The 24,120-nt window shown below is 40.7% G+C and overlaps 1 protein-coding gene, 1 long non-coding RNA gene and 1 pseudogene across 2 annotated transcripts; all 3 read right to left on the bottom strand.

Annotated features, from left to right (window-relative positions):
- Positions 1 to 567: 567 nt before the first annotated feature.
- Positions 568 to 15,335, bottom strand: LOC121573596 (transmembrane protease serine 2-like). Its single transcript, XM_045222704.1, has 15 exons — positions 15,226 to 15,335; positions 13,482 to 13,625; positions 13,301 to 13,356; positions 10,337 to 10,553; positions 7,481 to 7,573; positions 7,042 to 7,158; positions 6,710 to 6,839; positions 6,447 to 6,560; positions 6,211 to 6,251; positions 3,494 to 3,662; positions 2,210 to 2,382; positions 1,872 to 1,967; positions 1,613 to 1,755; positions 1,180 to 1,332; positions 568 to 894 (listed from the first exon to the last, which is right to left on the bottom strand). The coding sequence occupies exons 3-15, from the start codon at positions 13,313 to 13,315 to the stop codon at positions 886 to 888; spliced, it is 1,470 nt and encodes a 489-aa protein (XP_045078639.1). The 5' UTR covers positions 13,316 to 13,356; positions 13,482 to 13,625; positions 15,226 to 15,335; the 3' UTR covers positions 568 to 885.
- A 2,339-nt stretch (positions 15,336 to 17,674) lies between these two features.
- Positions 17,675 to 18,645, bottom strand: LOC121574332. The gene is made up of 3 exons (XR_006002169.1): positions 18,580 to 18,645; positions 18,132 to 18,318; positions 17,675 to 17,999 (listed from the first exon to the last, which is right to left on the bottom strand). It is a non-coding gene; the product is annotated as an uncharacterized LOC121574332 (long non-coding RNA).
- A 1,815-nt stretch (positions 18,646 to 20,460) lies between these two features.
- Positions 20,461 to 22,960, bottom strand: LOC121574331 (annotated as a pseudogene).
- Positions 22,961 to 24,120: the final 1,160 nt, after the last annotated feature.

Genomic DNA, 24,120 nt, shown 5'->3' with positions numbered 1-24,120 from the left:
TAGAAAGGGAAGGACAGACTTCCAGGTCTGAAGCATGCATGTTATCAGCATGAACGATCCTCCATCATAGTTCATCACACATTAACTACGGAGCCCTGTTGGCTTATGGCACCCCCCTCAAAGTAGCTCCCATTCAAATACCATTATGCATACCATCATAACAACATACTGTACATGTATTCATTGTTTTAACCTGGGCTGGCTGTATTGAATGTGCAAGTGTAAACCTGTATCAGTGTCTGACTCACACCCAACAAAACACTGCAAAAAAAGAAATCTATTTTTTTTGTAAATAAATACTTTATATTCTCATACCCAGGTTCATAAAAATGAGAAAAGGCTGCGATCATGTAAAACAAAAAAGTCTATGACCAAAACATTGATTTATGTGTGTACAAGAATGCAGAGTGTACGGGATGGTCACACTTTATTTGTATAGTCCGGATAGTACATCTGTAGATGCTCTACAGATGGTCATACTGTCAACAAACTATCTGTTGATAAACAAGTGCTTGCTAAGGTTACAGTTAGGGTTAGGTTTAGAATAAGGGTTAGTGTTAGGTTTACGGTTAGGATAAGGGTTAGAGTTAGTAGATAGTTTGTGGAGCATCTACAGATGGACTATCCAAATAAAGTGTTACTTACACTTAGACTCCCTGTCAAAATGACAATTCCTGCATACCTTCCCTCACCATGATAAAAATATATATAACAATGTATTAATAAAAAAAATGGCAAATGGACATTCCCTGAGAACCTAAATATTCAAGTCAACAGGCACCAAAAATCTTCTCTGAAAGCAGTGTACGTGTAATGTATTCAGAAGCCACATTTCAGACAGGTGAATTTGATTAGCGAAAGGGGCCGTCATCATTGGTATCTCCGTCAATTTCTCTGCAAGGAAATTCAATATGGATAAAACATGTTAAAAGGTAATAATGTTTTATTGGATCCACATACATACTTCACTGATTGGTGACTCCATGGTTTATCATTTGTTAATGTTTATTTTTGTATATAATTTGCATAGTCCCTTGCCTTCTACATTTATTTATGTATTATGTCCTGTATAGAGTTACGCAAAACAGATGTATGTGAAAAGAGACAATAAAATGCTATCTTTTCTTATCTTACAATAAATCAATTTCTGTTATCATTTGTCCTACTGTTAGTACTTACCTGCATTTGTTCATATATCCAGGGGAGGAAGTGGGAGACATTGGCGTAGATTCCTGGCTTGTTATTCAGAGCACAACCTATACCCCAGCTAGTGTCCCCTACCAGCCACCATAATGAACCCTCCTTGGCCACCATGGGTCCTCCACTGTCCCCCTGCAAGACACAAAAGTGAACCCCTAAGTTAGCATTACCTCATGGGATCATAACTTTATACCTTCCAGAGCATGTTTATTTCTTCACTATACCAAGATCCGCTCTATCATAACACAATAAGAAAACAACAAATCATAAGATGAGATCAAATAAGAAAGAATACATGTAGCATCAAGTAGGATGTAAAAAGAACTTCCCATGAATATCTATTTAAAAAGATTAGATAGCCTACAGTATGTGCCGCACATGTACAGTATGTGGTTTTATGTGTGAATCTGACCTGACATGAGTCCACTCCTCCTGCCAGTGTCCCAGCACAGATCATAGAGGCGGTGACAAGTCCATTGTACACCAACGGTGCGTTACATGTCTGTCTGCTGTACATGGTGATCTGGGCCTGATGCAGGTTTTCTGACACCGGCCCTGGAGTCATCAAAATTATTGTCAATCATAAAGATTTAATACAACAAATAGATTTTATTCTGATGACCTGTGTTTAATAATGACAGTCATTGGTCCTGTAATAAAAGTTGTCTTACCACCGCTCCTAATGGATCCCCATCCAGAGATCCAGGCTTCTCGCTGGGGAGTCAGATTCACTCCGACGTTGGGCAGACACACTGGTCCCACCTTATCTACAACCCAAAACATTTAAGACTGGCTTGGAGTGTTGTACTCCAATATGACTTCCAAAACATTGACACGTTAAAAAAATATATATTATAAATAATATTAACTATGTTAGGGTTCCTTCACAAAATTGAAAAGGTTGAATGCAACTTTACTATGCATTTGTGACAATTCACATCATACTGTTCTTTTTCCAAACCCCAAGGTAATTTGTCATTAAAATGTTTGAAATAGACCAGTAACTTACCTGACATAGTGAGGGGTGTGTTCAGTTTCATAAGAGCGATGTCATTATCCTTAGTCTGCTTATCATATTTTTTGTGAGAGATGATGCGTCCCACTGAATTGCCAGTGCCAGAAGCCATCTGTATCAGGGTCAAATAGCCAGCATACACCGTCCACTGACTGGGCCGTGATAGCCTACCATACACAATGACAGAGGGGTTGTTCCATATGATTTCAATCATTTTCTGACTGCACTCCTTTTAGTTTGAATGAAACCTTTGCCAATGGTAAAAGTGATCAGAAAGTGACTTTTTGGACCTGAATGCAGAAATATTCAGGAGATAGAGGTGCTCAAAGTTTACCCATTTTGCATACCCCACCCTACCATGAGACATCCATGTGTCATCACATAATTTTTTTAACGATTGGGTATGATACAATTTGAAAGCTTACAAACAGGGTTGTCAAACTGTTTTATGATTTATTGAAGAATTTATTTTATATATGTGTATATATATATATATATATATATATTTATCTTTAACATTTTCTATAAAAAGCTTCAACTCCCACCCTGTATTCAAGAGTATGCTATGTCTCAACCGATGACGGGCACAACACAAACAACTCAGTTTATGTAAAATAGGGTCTAAGCTACAACATTTGTGAATTATTTATTTTTTAAATCAGAATTTACAAGTTTTTAAATAATTGACGTTAAAGGTTAGAATTTTTTTATGTTATTTTAAAAATACATCATAGAATAGTTGGACAACCCTGTTTGTAAGCTTTCAAATGACATCAAACTCAACCGTTTATCTTTTTCAGTGATTTTGAAAAATGGGTCACATTGACCACCTCTATTTTCTGAATGTTTTTGCCATTCCGGTCCAAAATGTCACTTTCTGACCACTTCTACCATGGGCAAACATGCATGGAAGGTTTTGTTTAAATGAAAAGGGGTGCAGTCAGAAAGTGATTGAATTCATATAGAAGGACCCAGAGGAAACAGACAATAGTAAGTCCTGAGGTTATCTCTCTGCTGGTTTCATGGTTGCAGTGCTCCCACCACAAAATCATGCTGTAGTTTAGTTTAATTTACAAGGATGATTTTTTAAAATAGTTTTTATTTTGTATGTTTATTCATTAAAATGTTGAGGAGTATAATCTTTCTCTACCTCCCTTGAGGAATCTCCTCTGAGAGGAACAGATGAATGAGTCTAGTCTCGTTCACCAGCCAGCTCTCTGTCTTTAGTAGTAAGTATTAAATTAGCCTTGGTATGAGGTTAGATTGAGTCACACCCACGTTTCTACACAGTGGGCTGCAGTGACGATCCACTCAGGGCTGATGATGGAGCCTCCACACTGGTGCTGGTAGTTGGAGTGCAGACTGACCTGCCAGGGCCAAGCCCCGCTCACCGCTAAGTCGCCTCCTACAATACGGCTCCTAGGGGCCGCGACCCTCACACCACAGTCTGGAAGCAAGACAACAACACACAGAATCCAACCCAACTTTCTCATTTCCAAGATTAACTGTAAAGTAATCTGGGCACCCAGAGCCAAATCTCAGCTAGTCTTTCAGGCTTTCACAAGATACTGTAGGGCAAAGAGGGGTAGCCAGTCTGGTTTTAACTTAACAAAACAGGGATCACTTCTCTGATGGATAAAGAGGCTTTAACCCTAACAGCGCCAACATATTTATAACCCTAAAGCGACAACTGCTGTCATTTTTTTTTATTGGTAATGATTGCAAAGAGACTGTCAAGCAGTAATATAAAAATTGATGTTTTTATATATTTTTCATGTTTTGATCAATTTCATCCATAGCAATTTATCATGAAAATGTTTCTGTTATTCATTCAAAGTGTTGTGTTTCTGTGATACTTAGAGGTTGAGAAATTGTTGATTAAGCTATGACAAACCTTTAGGACCTAAGATGGCCGCCGATATGGGCGACATGACATTTCAGACATTTCACTCGAACTTTGGAATGCTATGGGCTATCAACTCAGTTCCAATTGCTTGTTTTTTTTTTGTTATTGTTGCTTCAATCCTAGAAGTTTGTGCTCACGTCAAAATGAGGGGCGTTGTACAAAACAAATCAATCAGCGACTAGATCGTCTCTAACCAATTACAGTATCAAAGCCAATGATAGCTCTGGCCCTGGCTCTGGTCCAACCAGAATGGTCAGAATGTGTTTGCATTCTATAAGATGTCAGGGAAGAAACGCAAATCCAGAGTCATCATGAAGAAGAAACGCTAGTGAGCGTGTCGTTTTGGCCGGCGCGATGTGGATGGGTAGACAGGCTACATACAGTGCCTTCGGAAAGTATTCAGACCCCTTGACTCCACATTTTGTTACATTACAGCCTTATTCTACAATTGATTCAATTCAATTTCTTTCCTCATCAATCTACACACAATACCCTATCATGACAAAATGAAAACAGGTTTTTAGATTTTTTTTCAGACCTTTTGCAATGAGACTCGAAATTGAGCTCTGGTCCATCCTGTTTCCACTGATCATCCTTGAGATGTTTCTACAACTTGATTGAAGTCCACCGGTGGTAAATTCAATTGATTGGACATGATTTGGAAAGGCACACACCTGCCTATGTAAGGTCCCACAGTTGACAGTGCATGTCAGCGCAAAAACCAAGCCGAAGGAGGTCGAAGGAATTGTCCGTAGAGCTCCGAGACAGGATTGTGTCGAGGCACAGATCTGGGGAAGGGTACCAAAACATTTCTGCAGCATTGAAGGTCCCCAAAAACACAGTGGCCTCCATTATTCTTAAATGGAAGAAGTTCGGAACCACGAAGACTCTTCCTAGAGCTGGCCGCCCGGCCAAACTGAGCAATCGGGGGAGAAGGGCCTTGGTCAGGGAGGTGACCAAGAACCCGATGGTCACTCTGACAGAGCTCCAGAGTTCCTCTGTGGAGATGGGAGAACCTTCCAGAAGGACAACCATCTGTGCAGTACTCCACCAATCAGACCTTAATGGTAGAGTGGCCAGATGGAAGCCACTCCTCAGTAAAAGGCACATGACAGCCCACATGGAGTTTGCCAAAAGGCACCTAAAGACTCTCAGACCATGAGAAACAAGATTCTCTGGTCTGATGAAACCAAGATTGAACTCTTTGGCCTGAATGCCAAGCATCACGTCTGGAGGAAACCTGGCACCATCCCTACGTTGAAGCATGGTGGTGGCAGCATCATGCTGTGTTGATGTTTTTCAGCGGCAGGGACTGGGAGTCTAGTCAGGATCGAGGGAAAGATGAACAGAGCAAAGTACAGAGAGATCCTTGATGAAAACATGCTCCAGAGCGCTCAGGACCTCAGACTGGGGCGAACGGACACCTTCCAACACGACAACGACCCTAAGCACACAGCCAAGACAACGCAGGAGTGGCTTCGGGACAAGTCTCTGAATGTCCTTGAGTGGCCCAGCCAGAGTCCGGACTTGAACCCGATTGAACTTCTCTGGAGAGACCTGAAAATAGCTGTGTAGCAACACTCCCCATCCAACCTGACAGAGCTTGAGAGGATCTGCAGAGAAGAATGGGAGAAACTCCCCAAATACAGGTGTGCCAAGCTTGTAGCGTTATACCCAAGAAGACTCGAGGCAGTAATCGCTGCCAAAGGTGCTTCAACAAAGTACTGAGTAAAGGGTCTGAATACTTACGTAAATGTGATATTTCATATTTTTTTGAGGGGGTCAAATTGCCCCCAGTTGGAACTTTTAGGGTTAAAGTGTTTTTACTTCAGTTTGGTTCTCTGGTTTGGTACTAGAGCATCTTCATGTTTCCATAGCCAACCCAAAGTCCCTGGTCAAGACATAGACCAGAGTAGTAAACCAGTTACATATATCACAGATCATCTAAATGTCATGGTTGTCAATCTCCTGTCAATAACTCCTTCTGTTGAGTTCCCATTCCTGACTGTGTTTCTATAAGCTCTGTCCTAACCTGAAGGTCAGCTGTGTCTGTGCATATAATCAGTGTTAGGATAAAGTAATGACTTACCAATACACTGCAGGGAGACTGCTTGTGCTGAGCAGTAGGGACTGCAGGAGGAAATTACACCATGAGAGTCATATAAATGTTTACGGAAGCAATTCTGTACATTAAAAAAAAAGCAATTCCATACATGAAGTACATTTTTGATTTATTCCCCACAACTCAGAAAAGGTATATTCTGTATTTTTAAATGTTGGTATATTTACTCAGTAAAAAAAGGTTGGATTGAATGTTCTCGTCACCTGCTGATTAGCTGCCCCTGTAGAAGGGAATGAGGGTCAAAGCCAGACAGCTTCATATAGCCCTCAAAGGCCAAGGAGCCTGGGTTTCTTTGTGAGAACCGAACATAGGACCCACTTGGAAAAAGAGATAGGTATGGTCAGCCCCTCAAATATCACTTATGTTATGTACATAATGTACAGCACAGAATATATAAGTGAAAGTGATCACAGTTGATACTCTATGACATGTACAGTATGTGATCCTATTTCTCCTGGTGACCCACCTGCTGTATCCAATCTGCTGACAGGTGGCCCTGCCAATGTTGTCATTCCAGTCATCAGCACACACTGGCTTCCACGTCTGACTGTCTGACAAGTAACTCTGCAGCACAGAACCAGACCCATGGAGGCGTACTGGAAAGTAGAGATTGATGTTAGAACAGCGTTCAATTCAGGGAGAAAAGCATGAAAACAAAAATCATATAATTAACCATACTGTAGCAAAGTGTGAACAACCCCCATATCTACATTTATTTTAACAGTGTGTTCCTGAACACAGCATTGGTCAACAGCATACTCTAAGTGTAATGATAAACATGATTAAGTGGACACATACGGCACTGTGACTCATCCTCTCCTCCTGGACAGTCTCTGATGCCATCACACCACTGAGAGGCACTCAGACACACACCTCCCTCGCTACAGGACCTCCCCAACACACACTGGTAGGACACTGTGGACACACACACACACACACAAGACATGGCATCACAGCTCTGACCATGACTATAAGCTTACTCTTCTTGGCCTTTTCAATGATTGAATAAGAACTACATGGTCATTTTCCTTTGCTTCCAGATACACCTATAAACTACATAGGCAAACGCGTCTTTGGATAGCAAGATGAATTCGCAAACTGAATTTGCTTATGTCAACTAGTCTTTCATAGAAAGCATTTAAATAATGGCAACATTATTAATATTATGTCAGCTTATGTCAAGAGCATCAATGGAGATACTGATACTGTATGAGAGGAGACTGTGTAATGTACGTACAGAAATACCAAACCAACGCGCCGGCTGCCCCAAGGAGAACTAAGACACTGAGGATTAAGGCCACAATACATTTACAGGGACTTTTCTTCACCACTGAAAGAGATAAGAAACAAAACTTAAAATACACTAAAAATACGAACAATAAGAGGCTCTCTTGTTCTACTTTTTAACGTAGAACTCAAACCTAGACCAAAATATTTACATATCATTTGACCATTGGTTCCTTGTTTATCACCCTGAAACCATGGAAAGGCTTGTTTTGCATTTAAGTGTAGCATCAGATGTTGACTGCTACTAAGTGAAAACAGTGCTACTTAACACGCTATACAGTACCTTCAGAAAGTATTCATAACCCTTGACTTATTCCACATTTTGTTGTGTTACAGCCTGAATTCCAAATTGATTAAATTGTTGTTTTTTCTCACCCATATACACACAATACCCCATAATGACAAAGTGAAAACATGTTTTTAGACATTTTTGCAAATTTATTGAAAATGAAATACTAAAATATATCAATTACATGAGTATTCACACCCCTTAGTCAATACATATTATAATCAACTTTGGCAGCGATTACAGCTGTGAGTCTTTCCCGGTAAGTCTCAAAGTGTCACGATCGTCGTAAGCAACGGACCAAGGCGCAGCGTGATATGCGTACATCTTTTAATGAGTACTTTAAACAACAATTTACAAAACAACAAAACGATACGTGAAGTCCTAAGGTTAACAAACACAAACCTCTCCGGAACAAGATCCCACAAATGACAAGTGCAAAACAGGCTGCCTAAGTATGGTTCCCAATCAGAGACAACAAGCCACAGCTGCCTTTGATTGGGAACCACCCCGGCCAACATAGAAACAAATGAACTAGAACATGAACATAGAACACAAAACATAGAAACTAACACCCTGGCTCAACATATAAGAGTCCCCAGAGCCAGGGCGTGACACAAAGACAGGGTTTCCCAAACTCGGTCCTCGGGACCCCAAGGTGTGCACATTTTGGTTTTTGCCCTAGCACTACACAGCTGATTCAAATAATCAACTAAACATCAAGTTTTGATAATTTGAGTCAGCTGTGTAGTGTTACGGGAAAAAACAAAATGTGCACCCCTTGGGGTCCCGAGGACCGAGTTTGGGAAACACTGCTCTTAGAGCTTTGCACACCTGGATTGTACAATATTTGCACATTATTATTTAAAAAATTCTTCAAGCTCTGTCAAGTTGGTTATTGATCATGGCTAGACTGGCATTTTCAAGTCTTGACATAGATTTTCAAGCCGATTTAAGTCAAAACTGTAACTAGGCCACTCAAGAACATTCAATGTCATCTTGGTAAGCAATTTGTGTTTTAGGTTATTGTCCTGCTGAAAGGTGAATTTGTCTCCTAGTGTCTGTTGGAAAGCTGACTGAACTAGGTTTTTCTCTAGGATTTTGCGGTGCTTAGCACTATTCCGTTTCTTTTTATCCTAAAAAAAACTCCCTAGTCATTGCCGATGACAAGCATACCCTAAACAATGCTTAACTATATGAAGAGTGGTACTCAGTAATGTGTTGTGTTGGATTTGCCCCAAACATAACTCTTTGTATTTAGGACATAAAGTTAATTTCTTTGCACATATTTTGCAGATTTACTTTAGTGTCATATTGCAAACAGGATCCATGTTTTGGGAATATTTTTCTTCTGTACAGGCTTCCTTCTTTTCACTCTGTCATTTAGGTTAGTATTGTTGAGTAACTACAATGTTGTTGATCCATCCTTAGGTTTCTCCTATCACAGCCATTAAACTCATGGTGAAAGCCCTGAGCGGTTTCCTTCCTCTCCGGCAACTGAGTTAGGAAGGATGCCTGTATCTTTGTAGTGACTGATACGCCATCCAAAGTGTAATTAATAACTTCACAATGCTCAAAGGGATATTTGTACCCATCTACCAACAGGTGCCCTTCTTCGCAAGGCATTGGAAAACCTTGATGGTCTTTGTGGTTGAATCTGTGTTTGAAATTCACTGCTCGACTGACGGACCATACACTCTTAGAAAAAAGGGTTCCAAAAGGGTTATTTGGCTGTCCCCATAGGATAACCATTTTTGGTTCCAGTTAGAACTCTTTTAGGTTCCAGGTAGAACTCTTTTGGGTTCTATGTAGAACCCTCTGTGTAATGGGTTCTACATAGAAACCAAAATAGATCTACTTTGAACCAAAATGGTTCTACCTGTAACCAAAAATGGTTCTTCAAAGGGTTATCCTATGGGGACAGCCGTAGAACCCTTATTGGTTTTAGATAGCACCTTTTTTTCTAAGAGTGTACAGATAATTGTATGTGTGGGGTACAGAGATGAGGTCGTCATTCAAAAGTCCATGCAACTTATTATGTGACTTGTTAAGTAAATGTTTACTCCTGATTTGATTTGAACTTATTTAGGCTTGCCATAACAAAGGGGTTGAATACGTTTTGACTCAAGACATTTCAGCTTTTGATTTTTGATTAATTTGTAAACATTTCTAAAAACATAATTCCACTTTATGGGGTATTGTGTGTAGGCCAGTGATACAAAATCTCATTTTATTAAATTCAGGCTGTAGCACAACAAAATGTGGAAAAAGTCAAGGGGTGTGAATACTTTCTGAAGCCACTGTAAACCTTATAATAGCCTATGACAAAACAGAGATTAAGACAAGACATCCCATGGCAAAACAGACGTGAAGACCAAATGGGACACCTCAAAGCTGCTCAGACAACGTTTTATAATAAACAATAGAAGGCAAAAAATGACGGTGTATGAAAAGTATACTGCAGTTATATTGACATTGTTTATCAACTGAGGAATATCAGTAGAAGGGTAAATACTGTACCTTTTCGTACTGGGACAAGGTGTGGTAGTCCAGGGGTGACCGTGTTGTGGGTCTTGATGGTCTGAGGGGTGTACTGGGGGTTGTACTGGGGGGTGTACTGAGGGTAAATAGAGGGGGGGACGTTGGGCATCTGCGGGGCGGAGGCATATGCAGGGGGTCTTCCCTCAGTTCCCTCCCCCTCTTGAAATCCATAGTTCACATACTGGGGACCTGGTGACTGGGGAAAGCGGAGAGAAGGGAGAGAAATCCGTACAGTATTTGATACATTGGAGCACTTTTCCATGGTATGATGAACATACAGTACACATTACAACAGTAGTGTCATGTTTATCATGTAATTACCACTAAACTTCAATGGCTGTTATGATTGGTATTGCAATGTATTGTATGTAGCTGCCCATTTCCCATAGCTAAAACAAAATTTGAATCAGACAGATACAGTTGAAGTCGGAAGTTTACATACACCTTAGCCAAATACATTTAAACTCAGTTTTTCACAATTCCTGACATTTAATCCTAGTAAAAACTCCCTGTCTTAGGTCAGTTAGGATCCCAACTTTATTTTAAGAATGTGAAATGTCAGAATAATAATAGAGAGAATGATTTATTTAAACTTTTATTTATTTCATCACATTCCCAGTGGGTCAGAAGTTTACATATACCCAATTAGTATTTGGTAGCATTGCCTTTAATTTGTTTAACTTGCACAAGTTTCCCACAATAAGTTGGGTGAATTTTGGCCCATTCCTCCTGACAGAGCTGGTGTAACTGAGTCAGGTTTGTAGGCCTCCTTGCTCGCACACGCCTTTTCAGTTCTGCCCACACATTTTCTATAGGATTGAGGTCAGGGCTTTGTGATGGCCACTCCAATACCTTGACTTTGTTGTCCTTAAGCCATTTTGCCTCAACTTTGGAAGTATGCTTGGGGTCATTGTCCACTTGGAAGACCCATTTGCGACCAAGCTTTAACTTCCTGACTGATGTCTTGCTTCAATACATCCACATAATTTTCCTTCCTCATGATGCCATCTATTTTGTGAAGTGCACCAGTCCCTCCTGCAGCAAACCACCCCCACAGCATGATGCTGCCACCCCCGTGCTTCACGGTTGGGATGGTGTGCTTCGGCTTGCAAGTCCCCCCTTTTTCCTCCAAACATAACGATGGTCATTATGGCCAAACAGTTCTATTTTTGTTTCCTCAGACCAGAGGACATTTCTCAAAAAAGTAAGATCTTTGTCCCCATGTGCAGTTGCAAACCGTAGTCTGGCTTTTTTATGGTGGATCTGGAGCAGTGGCTTCTTCCTTGCTGAGCGGCCTTTCAGGTTATGTCGATATACAGTGGGGAAAAAAAGTATTTAGTCAGCCACCAATTGTGCATGTTCTCCCACTTAAAAAGATGAGAGAGGCCTGTAATATTATTCATAGGTACACGTCAACTATGACAGACAAAATGAGTGGAAAAAATCCAGAAAATCACATTGTAGGATTTTTAATGAATGTATTTGCAAATTATGGTGGAAAATAAGTATTTGGTCAATAACAAAAGTTTCTCAATACTTTGTTATATACCCTTTGTTGGCAATGACACAGGTCAAACGTTTTCTGTAAGTCTTCACAAGGTTTTCACACACTGTTGCTGGTATTTTGGCCCATTCCTCCATGCAGATCTCCTCTAGAGCAGTGATGTTTTGGGGCTGTCGCTGGTCAACACAGACTTTCAACTCCCTCCAAAGATTTTCTATGGGGTTGAGATCTGGAGACTGGCTAGGCCACTCCAGGACCTTGAAATGCTTCTTACGAAGCCACTCCTTCGTTGCCCGGGCGGTGTGTTTGGGTTCATTGTCATGCTGAAAGACCCAGCCACGTTTCATCTTTAATGCCCTTGCTGATGGAAGGAGGTTTTCACTCAAAATCTCACGATACATGGCCCCATTCATTCTTTCCTTTACACGGATCAGTCGTCCTAGTCCCTTTGCAGAAAAACAAAGCATGATGTTTCCACCCCCATGCTTCACAGTAGGTATGGTGTTCTTTGGATGCAACTCACCATTCTTTGTCCTCCAAACACAACGAGTTGAGTTTTTACCAAAATGTTCTATTTTGGTTTCATCTATCCATATGACATTCTCCCAATCCTCTTCTGGATCATCCAAATGCACTCTAGCAAACTTCAGACGGGCCTGGACATGTACTGTCTTAAGCAGGGGGACACGTCTGGCACTGCAGGATTTGAGTCCCTGGCGGCGTAGTGTGTTACTGATGGTAGGCTTTGTTATTTTGGTCCCAGATCTCTGCAGGTCATTCACTAGGTCCCCCCGTGTGGTTCTGGGATTTTTGCTCACCGTTCTTGTGATCATTTTGACCCCACGGGGTGAGATCTTGCGTGGAGCCCCAGATCAAGGGAGATTATCAGTGGTCTTGTATGTCTTCCATTTCCTAATAATTGCTCCCACAGTTAATTTCTTCAAACCAAGCTGCTTACCTATTGCAGATTCAGTCTTCCCAGCCTGGTGCAGGTCTACAATTTTGTTTCTGGTCTTGGCTAATTTCTTTTGATTTTCACATGATGTCAATCAAAGAGGCACTGAGTTTAAAGGTAGGCCTTGAAATACATCCACAGGTACACCTCCAATTGAGTCAAATTATGTCAATTAGCCTATCAGAAGCTTCTAAAGCCATGACATCATTTTCTGGAATTTACCAAGCTGTTTAAAGGCACAGTCAACTTAGTGAAATTCTGACCCACTGGAATTGTGATACAGTGAATTATAAGTGAAATAATCTGTCTGTAAACAATTGTTTGAAAAATGACTTGTGTCATGCACAAAGTAGATGTCCTAACCGACTTGCAAAACTATAGTTTGTTAACAAGACATTTGTGGAGTGGTTGAAAAACGAGTTTTAATGACTCCAACCTAAGTGTATGTAAACTTCTGACTTCAACTGTATATAACTGAAGTTACCTGGTTATTGTTCATGTTGACACCACTTTCAATGTTCCGATAAGATATTATCAAATCTGAAAAAGGTTGAAGAAACTTCTGATTTTAGCCACAGTATAACATTTATTTATTAAGTTAAGACAACAACAATGTTATACAAATGTACAGTAGATCAATTTCAGGTAGTGTTTTCCAGACTTACCTTGGATTAGTTCAAATGTTGCTTTTGAACACTGATTTGGCGTCTTTTCTTCTTATTCTCTCTCCCTCTAACTCAGTCCATTCTCCTTTTACTCTTGGTAATAAACAGCCATGACCACACCTTAGCTTGTGTGAACAGCCTGACCTGTAGGGCGGTCCACGTTTTTAAGCTGTAACACTAACATGGGCAAATAACATTGTGATTTCCTGGTCCAGACCTAGACTGCCATCATCTGTAGGCCTAGCCTACTCTTACTTTTCGATAAGTATCAGCTACTTTAAGGAGAGCTATATGAAATCCCAGGAAATAAATACATGTTGACAAAAAAAATCCTGAGAATAGGAGTTCAAATACTGAGATGTAAAACAAAACAAATAAATCCTTTACATGTAATGATTAGCCGATGAGTCACTATTTAGTGATGTGTTACTGTATTTCTGACCATTCGTACAGTACAACTACTGTAATCTACACAATGCATAGCACTTTACCTTCCTTTAAAAAAACATATCTTTACAAAGGATTTGTGACATCACTAAACGTGAGCCATGGAAAACATGACTTATGCACATCTGCTTTTAGGAGTAGGTTTTATTATATGATCACTTCTGTGAGATTGAAACACACAGTATACGGTATTGTGGCTAACTCTGAGAAGTGAGTATCTATGAAAACAGAAACATTTTATAACCATGTTGTTCCTCTCTTTATAGGCTGTTCGGACTCTTATTGCATGGCAATCTCCCCTAACAATCTAGTTGTCATCTCTGCCAGGTCATGAGGGAATAATAACTAGACAACCAACCAAAACAGCTGTGAAACCTGCACACTTAAAGAGACAATGACCAACCTTTAAAAATCAAAAAACATTGTGACGATAATGCATACAAAAATATTGAACTGGGCAGTAGCCTAGAGTATATCTGTGTGCTTTTGTAGATTTTGTAGGTTGAATTGCCAGAATCTTCCACCCTCACACCTGCTCCAATTCATTTACATTACCGTATATACTTTTAAGTGTGATTATCCAAAATCGAAACAATTACAGGCATACATGTTTGGTATATTACAAACTCTACAAGTAAGTTCATTACATTGTATGTTAAATTCATCTCATTTATTGGACAGACTCCATAGTGACCAAAGAAAATGACAAGAGACCTCTAAGCTTCTGACCAATGAAAACAATAGCACTAACACACTGTTGTCTTGGACCGGAAGTAGACGGTCACCTGTCACCCCTATGACTATACATGGGCCTTTTCTCAATTGCACACTCCTCGCGTCCTCTCTCCTCATCTCCTCAAAACCAATTGGATGAGAAAGCCAGAGGTCCCTCCCCTCTGACCTTCTCCTACAATGGGTTTTGAGAAGGAGATGAGGAGAGTGGAAGCGAGGAGTATGCTATTGACAAAAGGCTGTTTGAATGTATAAAATCATGTGCAATATATTTCAAGCATTGTTTACACTTTAACTGTGTAAAAAATAAAAATAAAAAAAGTATACAATTATTATATACCTAAAAACCTCTCCTTCTTTGATTACATTTTTGTCATTTAGCAGACGTTCTTATCCAGAGCGACTTACTGTAGTAAGTGCTTACATTTTTTACACTTTTTTCATACTGGTCCCAATGGGAATTGAATTCACAATCCTGGCTTAGCAACTGAGCCACATAGGACCGTAATTACCTAAATGCAATCAATAGAATGACGTGAAAAGATGGCAAAATAGTTGTTCTTACTGTGTATACAATGGCCCCTGGTTCTCTGGCCATGTTAAGTCTTTCTTCTTGGCTGTTAATCAATAACCAGGCAAGGCGGTATGACCAGGTTCTTGAGAGGATAGCGACACACAACAGGCCCTTGAAATGTCTACACACTGAAACTCTATGGCCTCAGGACTTTGATACACTAAGTACTCAGTCAATATTTAACATGCCATATGACTAAGTTCTCTGCCTGGAAAGAAGGGAAAACAATATATAGGCCTAATGGGACAGAACAACTTGACTGTTTTTTGGCATTGGTGGGCTGAACTTTTGCTTTCTTCTTTCAGTTAAATCAAGTGGTTGTTTTATTTAATGAAACCATGGATGAGAGGGGACAGCAAGTCAGTTCCTATGTTCCCTATGACATGATGGCCACGTATGAAACTGAAACCTAAAAAAGAAACACTGGGCTACTTATCTCGCTTCCATCCTTCCAAAACTTGTCTCATTGACTCAATTATTGGAAAGTGAGAAGCTTGGGCTTTCGAGGCGATCTTGATAACAACAGACAGATTTTCTTTAGATTATTTGGAGGGAAGTGGTGGTCAAATGTTACAGTAGTTGTCATCCAGTGGAAGCTCCTCAGAGGAGGAAGGGGAGGACCATCCTCCTCAGTGAATTTCATACAAATTAAAATGTTAAAACATTAAAAGAGTTATCCTTTTTAGATAAATTGCCACCGGGGCCCACCGGTGTAACTGCTAAACTGCTTACTGACTATACACTGTAAGGTTACTGCATGATTGTAGCGGGTTTACAAACACATTAGTTGTATTAGCTGTGTTGACTATGACGTTACTTTAGCTAATATGGTGACAACGATGTATGCTGTATGTAGCGGTTATGATATGGTTAGGCTTGGAAAGTTTTTTTCGCCTGGTCACATACAGCTGATGTGTTGTGCTTTGAAGTCCACAAATGAAAGGAAAAGGTGAGAGAGCGCATAGATGCGAGAAGGAATACAACGTGGCTGCTATGAAAGTGAACTGTGTTAACGCGTAATTGGGTGTATTCATTCTGCCGATTCTGTTGAAAAACCTTTCTCAAACAGAAGCAAACGGAACGAAATGGGGATAAACATACCTGAATTTGTCCAATAGAGAAACTCTCGTTTGCGTCTGTTGGACAAATGATTACACCCTAGATCAGCTAGATGCAAGCAAGAGTGTGCAAGGCGGTATTGAATGTGTCACTGTCTGTCCATGTGTCACTGTCTGTCACCTAAACATTTTATCTCGACCTGTGTGCACCTACGTTGTAAACTTTAAGTTATAGGCTAGGTTGTAGCAACCTCATGATGGGTATAGGGAAAATTTGAGTATCATGTAGTAGCCTAAACCTATCGATGTTACATTGAACTGTGTGAATGGAATATGAATGACAGTCATCCAATATGCTGTAATAGAAGGCCATGCTCATGAAAAAAAAAAGTCCTCCCTCATGATAAACGGCACTGACCGCCACTGTTGTCATCATCCATACATCCTATTGGTGTTGACGGATGTCTGAGATAAAATCATCTTTACCACAATAAACAGTATAATACTGACAATAGAAACGTACATTGAATTGCACATCCAAGGCCTATAACCTCACCAACCACTGCCTTAGTGTTCAGAAGGCTAAGCCAAAGATAATTAATTACATTACGCATTTAAAAACTCTGTGGCTAAGCCCTCTGACTATTAAAGAGGCAGACAGACCACTACATCCCTTTGTGGACAAACCCAACAACAGCAGGACAAACATACCAACAACAGCAGGACAAACATTTTACATTCTAAAATAATTCACACTACACTGTCCTATTGAAAAGTAAAAAGAATGAAAATGTTACCACTTACTTGACTTAACAGCTGTTTTTATACTGCTCATCTAATCATGAAAAGCTCTTTCCAAACCCCCCTCGAAATGGTCATTGTTTAGTGGCTACACAGTAATAGTCCATGAGCCACACACCCGCATTTGGGCAGTCGGGCTCACTTGGGGTGACTTGGGGTAACAGTATAACAGTAAGGATAGGACTTATGTATAACAGTGAACACCGGCGGACTTACCATTAGGCAGAAGAGGCAATTGCCTTAGGCCTCACATCATCATTGAAGCCCCCCCATGCTCCGCTCGAGGCATAATAAATCATTTTTAAAAATCCCCATCAAAGTCTGTCTGTTTAAGCTAGAGTTACAGTATCTGTTTTTTTAGAATGAGCTGCATCTAAATCTGAGGACTGAGGAGGGGGGGGGGGTCTCAGACTGGGGCCTCCAAATCACTAAGTCCGCCCCTGAAAGTGAAGACAAGAAAGCAAGGATATAATGCTATTATTTTCATAATAAACTATTTATTCACCTTTACAGTTGAAAAGTTAAATATAAAATTGCCTTTGCAACAAACGTTCATCGGGAGTGACTTAAACATGGGAGTCATATCAGTTAACGTGTACAGTACGTTAGTTGACCAGTAAGGCTGCCCGCATGGAGGTCATTCATTTCAGACACATTCTAGAGTGATACAGTATGGTCATCTAAACCATGTACAGTACATACAACAGTGGTTTAACAGCTCCGTTCAGGCAGTTTATATGCTTGTCTGATAACCCATTTAAGGGAAAGAGAAAATATAAAGATTCCTATAACTTCTGGATGATGATAGAGGAGGCTCCACCACCACCATTGCAGATCCCAGCCAGGCCGTACTGGCCAGACTTCAGAGCATGTACCATGTGTCCCACGATTCTCACCCCTGACATCCTGAGAGAGAATGACAGAAAGTAAGTATCACAAACATCTGGCTTTTCTTTCCTTATCATCAGGCATTTCTTTCTTTATCATCAGGCTTTTTTGGTCTAGCACCAGTTGAGAAACGTAGGATGTGCATTTCACCTATATCTCTCTCTGTCCATGCTGCTAACCCAATGGGGTGTCCCAGGGAGACAGCTTCTCCATTGACATTGACTTTGCTGGGGTCGATGTCCAGCATCTTCACGTTGGCCAGAATCACAACACTGAAGGCTTCGTTGATCTCCCACCTGGCAATGTCCTCCTTCTTCAGCCCCGCAGCCACCATAACCTGAGAACAATAATAATTTCCCAAATAATTGGATTCAACTCTTATTTTACCAGGTAAGTTGACTGAGAATGTATTCTCATTTACAGCAAGTATGTGCTGTCATTCAATTAAATTGAACAAAGACAGATGCTTTTTTTGCAAGGCGAGTCATGTTGTTGTCCCCATCTCTGATAACCTGTATTATCTACGTGCAGTGATGATAACCACAAGCTACTTGAAAACAACCACTACAGCAGTCATTCTGTTAACACTCAGACTCACCTTTGGTATGGCAAAGGCAGGAGCAATGGGAAAATCAATGGGGGATGTAGCTGCATCAGCAAAAGCTAGAAGAAACAAAAATATGTCCTGAAAGTCAACAAGCGACACATATAATTGACTAAAAAAAAAATATTCTGAAATGCAACATTCTATTTTAGCCATATTTTTTATTTCTTCATGGTTCTCTGAATGACTCTGCTTAGAAACACCTCAAATGGCTTAGCAATGCTTCTTACCTTATCATAATAATAAAAAACATCTGTTGCAAGGACGTGAAGAAGTTTTGCATTTATATTGCTTTTGTTATTATTGTCAACCTCGTGAACGAGACTCAATCGTAATACATGAAGTTGTACACACAACAACAGCCGGACCGGTTAATCCTGGAAAAAGATCATTAGCAGCGCCACGCGGCATTCTAAAAAGTATGTTTTACTCTTGTAGATTTCTATTATTTTGTTTCTACTGGTATGTAATTGACGTATGGGGCTAGTTGCAGGTAGAAATATTACATGTATAACACTTAAAACTATACTGAACAAAAATATAAATGCAACATGTAAATTGTTGGTCCCAGAAATTTGCCCATACACACAAAAAGCTTATTTCTCTCAAATTTTGTCCACAAATTTGTTTACATTCCTGTTAGTGAACATTTCTCCTTTGCCAAGACAATCCATCCACCTGACAGGTGTGGCATATCAAGAAGCTGATTAAACAGCATGATCATTACACATGTGCACCTTGTGCTGGGGACAATAAAAGGCCACTCTAAAATGTGCAGTTTTGTGTCACAGCACAATGCCACAGATGTCTGAAGTTTTGAGGGAGCGTGCAATTGGCATGCTGACTGCAGGAATGTCCACCAGAGCTGTTGCCAGAGAATTGAATGTTAATTTCTCTACCATAAGCCACCTCCAACGTCGTTTTAGAGAATTTGGCAGTATGTCCAACCGGCCTCACAACTGCAGACCACATGTAACCACGCCAGCCCAGGACCTCCAAATCCGGCTTCTTCACCTGCAGGATCGTCTGAGACCAGCCAACCGGACAGCTGATGAAACTAAGGAGTATTTGTGTCTGTAATAAAGCCCTTTTGTGGGGAAGAACTCATTCTGATTGGCTGGGTCTGGCTCCCCAATGGGTGGGCCTAGCTCCCAGGCCCACCCATGGCTGCACTCCTGCCCAGTCATGTGAAATCAATAGATTAGGGCCTAATGAATTTATTTAAATTGACTGATTTCCTTATGAACTGTAACTCAGTAAAATTGTTGCATGGTGCGTTTATATTTTTGTTCAGTATATATCAAAACTGTCCTACAAGTCAACAACCTACATCAAACAGACTCTTAATACAACTTATCACTTGTCAATGTTATTAAGGTGAAAATTCAGGATGTTCCTGGGAATCCTCCTGCACTGTTATCCTACAAACTCAACACTGTGAGCCACAGTATGGCTGAACCTGAGTGGCGCAGCGGTCTAAGAAACTGCATCACAGTGCTAGAGGCGTCACTACAGACACAGGCTTGATCCCGGGCTGTATCACAACCGGCCATGATCGGGATCCCATAGGGCGGTGCACAATTGGCCCAGCGTCGTCCGGGTTAGGGGAGGGTTTGGCTGGGGTAGGCCGTCATTGTAAATAAGAATTTGTTCTTAACTGACTTGCCTAGTTAAATAAAGGTTAAAAATAAATAAAAAGTGCATAACTCAAATCAAATTTTATTGGTCACATGCGCCGAATACAACAGGTGCAGACTTTACAGTGAAATGCTTACTTACAGCCCTTAACCAACAGTTCATTTATTTTTAACGAAAAAATAAAACAATAACAAAAAAAGTGTTGAGAAAAAAAAGAGCAGAAGTAAAATAAAATAACAGTAGGGAGGCTATATATACAGTATGGGTCGCGTATGGGTCGCGTGTTAGAGGTAGGAGTTTTACAGACGATCCTGGCCAATGGGGTGACATTGAGTCTCTTTGCTGCGTCGGCCGTCATAAGGACCAAATATTTAATATACCATGTGGAATTTGTTGTAGACGTCAGTGAGGCCATCCTTCACTAAGAGGTCCTCCATCCTCACGCCTCCATAGGACGGCGTGTCCCTGGTCATCACGTAGGGAACGTTAGACATGCTCTCCATACCGCCCGCCACCATCACATCCTGACACACAGTCACAGCCAGTGGGAGAAACAATAACTACTGAATACAACTGGATTCATTACTCAGGTAAAATATGATTTTTTGGGGGGGAAAGTTTCTTCCACGGTTACAAGAAGCAACACTTTCCATGGAAAAAATACTGTGTTATATTAAATAAAGAATAACAACATTGGACATCTGTTATCTGTGAGCAAAACGCCACCTGGGTCGTAATCTTATTTACCTCATAAAGTCCAGTATGCTTCCATGTTTTGGCAAACAGAGTGTGTTAGTATTGCACTGTTAGACATTTACTGCACTGCAGGAGCTAGAAACACAAGCATTTTGCTGCACCTGTTTGAACATTTGCTAATCTGTGTATGCGACAAATAACCTTTGATTTGATTTTGAACACAGTGATACTGCACATGAACAGACCAGGGGTAATAGCAGCTAAGCCTGGTGTCATGTTCTGTAGTGGTAATACAGTGAGCTGCTTTGTCACTGTACCTGGTGTCCACACATCAGACTCTGGGCAGCCAGCATATGATAGATCTCATCCCAGAGGCACACACTTTGTTGATGGTTGTTGCGGGAGTGGAGAGGGACAGTCCTGGGGGAAAAGCAAAGTGTATGAGCACACCTATCATTGATAACGGCATAATTATGGCCATACATAGATAATACACAGTGAGTGAGTGTGCGTCTGAACATACCTGCTCCAAGTAGGGCTTGTCTGGTACGGGCCCAGCCTGCAGTAAATTTCCCATGTAGACTTCCTTCACCTCCTCAACTGGGATACCTGGCCACAGTCACACAATATACATCATAACCCTGCACTTCAATTTAGACATTGTTTCTAGCCTTGTATTACTAACTACAATATCGTCACATTCATGTAATTGTCCCTCATTTTACTGTGAATGTAGCTAATGATCACTTTAATATTTTGTCTATATAAAGTCTTTATTCTTCATAATCATAATCAGTCCCATACCAATTTGGTTGCTGTCCCTCTGAAGGACCCCATTGGGGTGTTGACAGCACTGACGATGACCACTTCCTGTAATGACCCATCAAAGTTTGGCAAAACCCTGTAGTTTACTACAATCTCATTTTCATTCACTCAGTTCAATGCGTCAAATTAGCAGCAAATACGTCATCACATAATTGGCATAATTGGCCATGTGCATGTAATTGTGATGGACGCTGTAGGAGAGGAATAACGTTGTGGGAGAGACAAAAAGTGAGTAAAAAACACCCTACATTTACAGGGCGGGATCAGCCAGCGGCTCCTTCCCGCATGCGCGATTCATTTGCAGTCTGGACATGGAGGGGTGAACATCCCCTGCTCTGACTGCAGCTGGGAGGGACTGCTGCGCGAGGACTGGGCCGCCTGTGAGTGCTTGGGGACGGGGACGGGGACGGGGACGGGGACGGGGACGGGGACGGGGACCACACACGGCAGCACCCGCTGCTCGTTGAGAAGAGTAAGAACGATACGTTCTTTCACGTCTCCAATAACACCAGAAAAGGTCGCTAGATTTATCGCTAGTCACTTTTTTGAAAATGTGTCGCTAGAGGGGTCTGAAAACTCGCTAAATATAGCGACAAAGTCGCTAAGTTGGCAACGCTGCACCCACTTACCAAACGCTTGCAAAATTGTTAAACTGCAACGGAGGACTCTTTCGCACAGTTCTACCTATGATTTCACCTTCAGCCGACCAGTGTGTTGTGAACAACATTAGCGTCAGCAACAATAGTTGAATCGGCGGTTGAGCCTTTAAAATAAAAGTCCCCCATTGAAACTGATGCAAACGGTTAAAAATAGTGAAAACATGCCACAATTGCACTTGATAATGATAAACAATCAGTTCAAATCGCACTGTGGATGTATTTGAATTCAGAATTGCATTGTGGGTTTACTTACATCCACTGTACAGCCTAACCTATGGATTGTGCACCCATGAAATGGGAGCCTACTCAGTGACACCCACAGAACACAACTGTTTAGAGTTTACACATATATTAGCATCTTAGCTCTTATTATAGGACTTTGACTGTTGGAAATCACCATCCCAGTCAGTCTATTGGGTGTATTGGACATTCACATTGCACTGTACAGCCTGAGTTATGGATTATGCATACATGAAAGAGCTAAGACACTAATATTTGTGTAAACTCTACATAGTTGTGTTCTGTGTGTCACTGAGTAGGCTGATACCCCATTCCATGGGTGCACAATCCTTAGGTCAGGCTGTAGATTGCAACATGAATGTTCAATACACCTAGGATGACTGGTGAGCTTAATGCTGCTAATTTCACAGTGGTTTCAGAGTCCTACAATGCTAATATTTGTGTAAACTCATCACAGTTGAGTTCTGGGAGTGTCACTGAGTAGGCTGATACCCCCATTTCATGGGTGCACAATCCATAGGTCAGGCTGTACAGTGCAATATGAATGTCAATACGCACAATAGGCTGAATAGTGAGATGATAAATTCCCACTGTCAAAGTCCTGCAATAAGAGCTAAAACTCTAATATTTGCCAAAACTCTACATACAGATTTCATGGGTGCACAATCCATAGGTTAGGCTGTAGTGCAAATAAGTATTCAAATACATCCACAGTTTGATTTCTACTGATTTGTCAAATTATCTAATAATTGTATTTTGTTTAATTTATATAACAACATTCCAACCTTATTTAGCATTATCTAGTCCAATTGTGGCATGTTTTCAAAAAATGTTTTCCTTTTGCATCAGTTTCAATGGGGCCTTTTATTTTGAAGGCAAACCTCCGATTCCACTGTTATTGCTCACGCTAATATTGTGCACAACACACTGGTACAGGCCTCGACCAAGAAGAGCCAATCCAATGGACCAATGAGGGCGAGGTTTGTGTGTGGAAAACGTGTTACGTCAATGTGCATTGTGGTCATTGTAGTCAAAGATGTTGTAGACAAAATATGATTGTAGACTTGTAGTTCTAGAAACGTTCCACGTTAAGAAAAGCGCTCTCTTTTAGACCTTCGAAGTAAACAAGACTGGACATGATTCATGAACATTATTCCTTTGCCATTCAATCAATGGATTTTGAAAAAAGTCTCTCCTGACTTTTACTTATCATTAATATAATAATATTATTTGTCTGTGCCAGTGGTTATTTTAGCATGTAAATCTTGGTGGGGCAAACTCAAGAAAAAAGTTTTACATGCATGCCAGCGAAGCCACAACACAAACTAAACAATATATTAATTGCACTATAACGGTGACAAAAGGTGCCCACAAACTGTTGGGACCTACATAAAGCTGTCCCAACAACAGAGCTTTCTTTTCAGCACCATGGAGTGAATCCTTACCACTTCTACACCTGGCTATCAGTGGAGCCTTG

This window comes from Coregonus clupeaformis, chromosome 9 (genome assembly GCF_020615455.1).
Source record: "Coregonus clupeaformis isolate EN_2021a chromosome 9, ASM2061545v1, whole genome shotgun sequence".
Lineage (NCBI taxonomy): Eukaryota > Metazoa > Chordata > Actinopteri > Salmoniformes > Salmonidae > Coregonus > Coregonus clupeaformis.
The sequence above is the reverse complement of the archived record's forward strand: the minus strand, read 5'-3'. Positions and strand labels throughout refer to the sequence as shown.

Coding starts and splice junctions, on each gene's coding strand:
- LOC121573596 (XM_045222704.1), bottom strand. Junction 6,252..6,446: donor CAGGGGCAGCTAATCAGCAG/GTGACGAGAACA, acceptor TTCCTCCTGCAG/TCCCTACTGCTCAGCACAAG. Junction 1,333..1,612: donor GAGGAGTGGACTCATGTCAG/GTCAGATTCACA, acceptor TGTGTCTTGCAG/GGGGACAGTGGAGGACCCAT.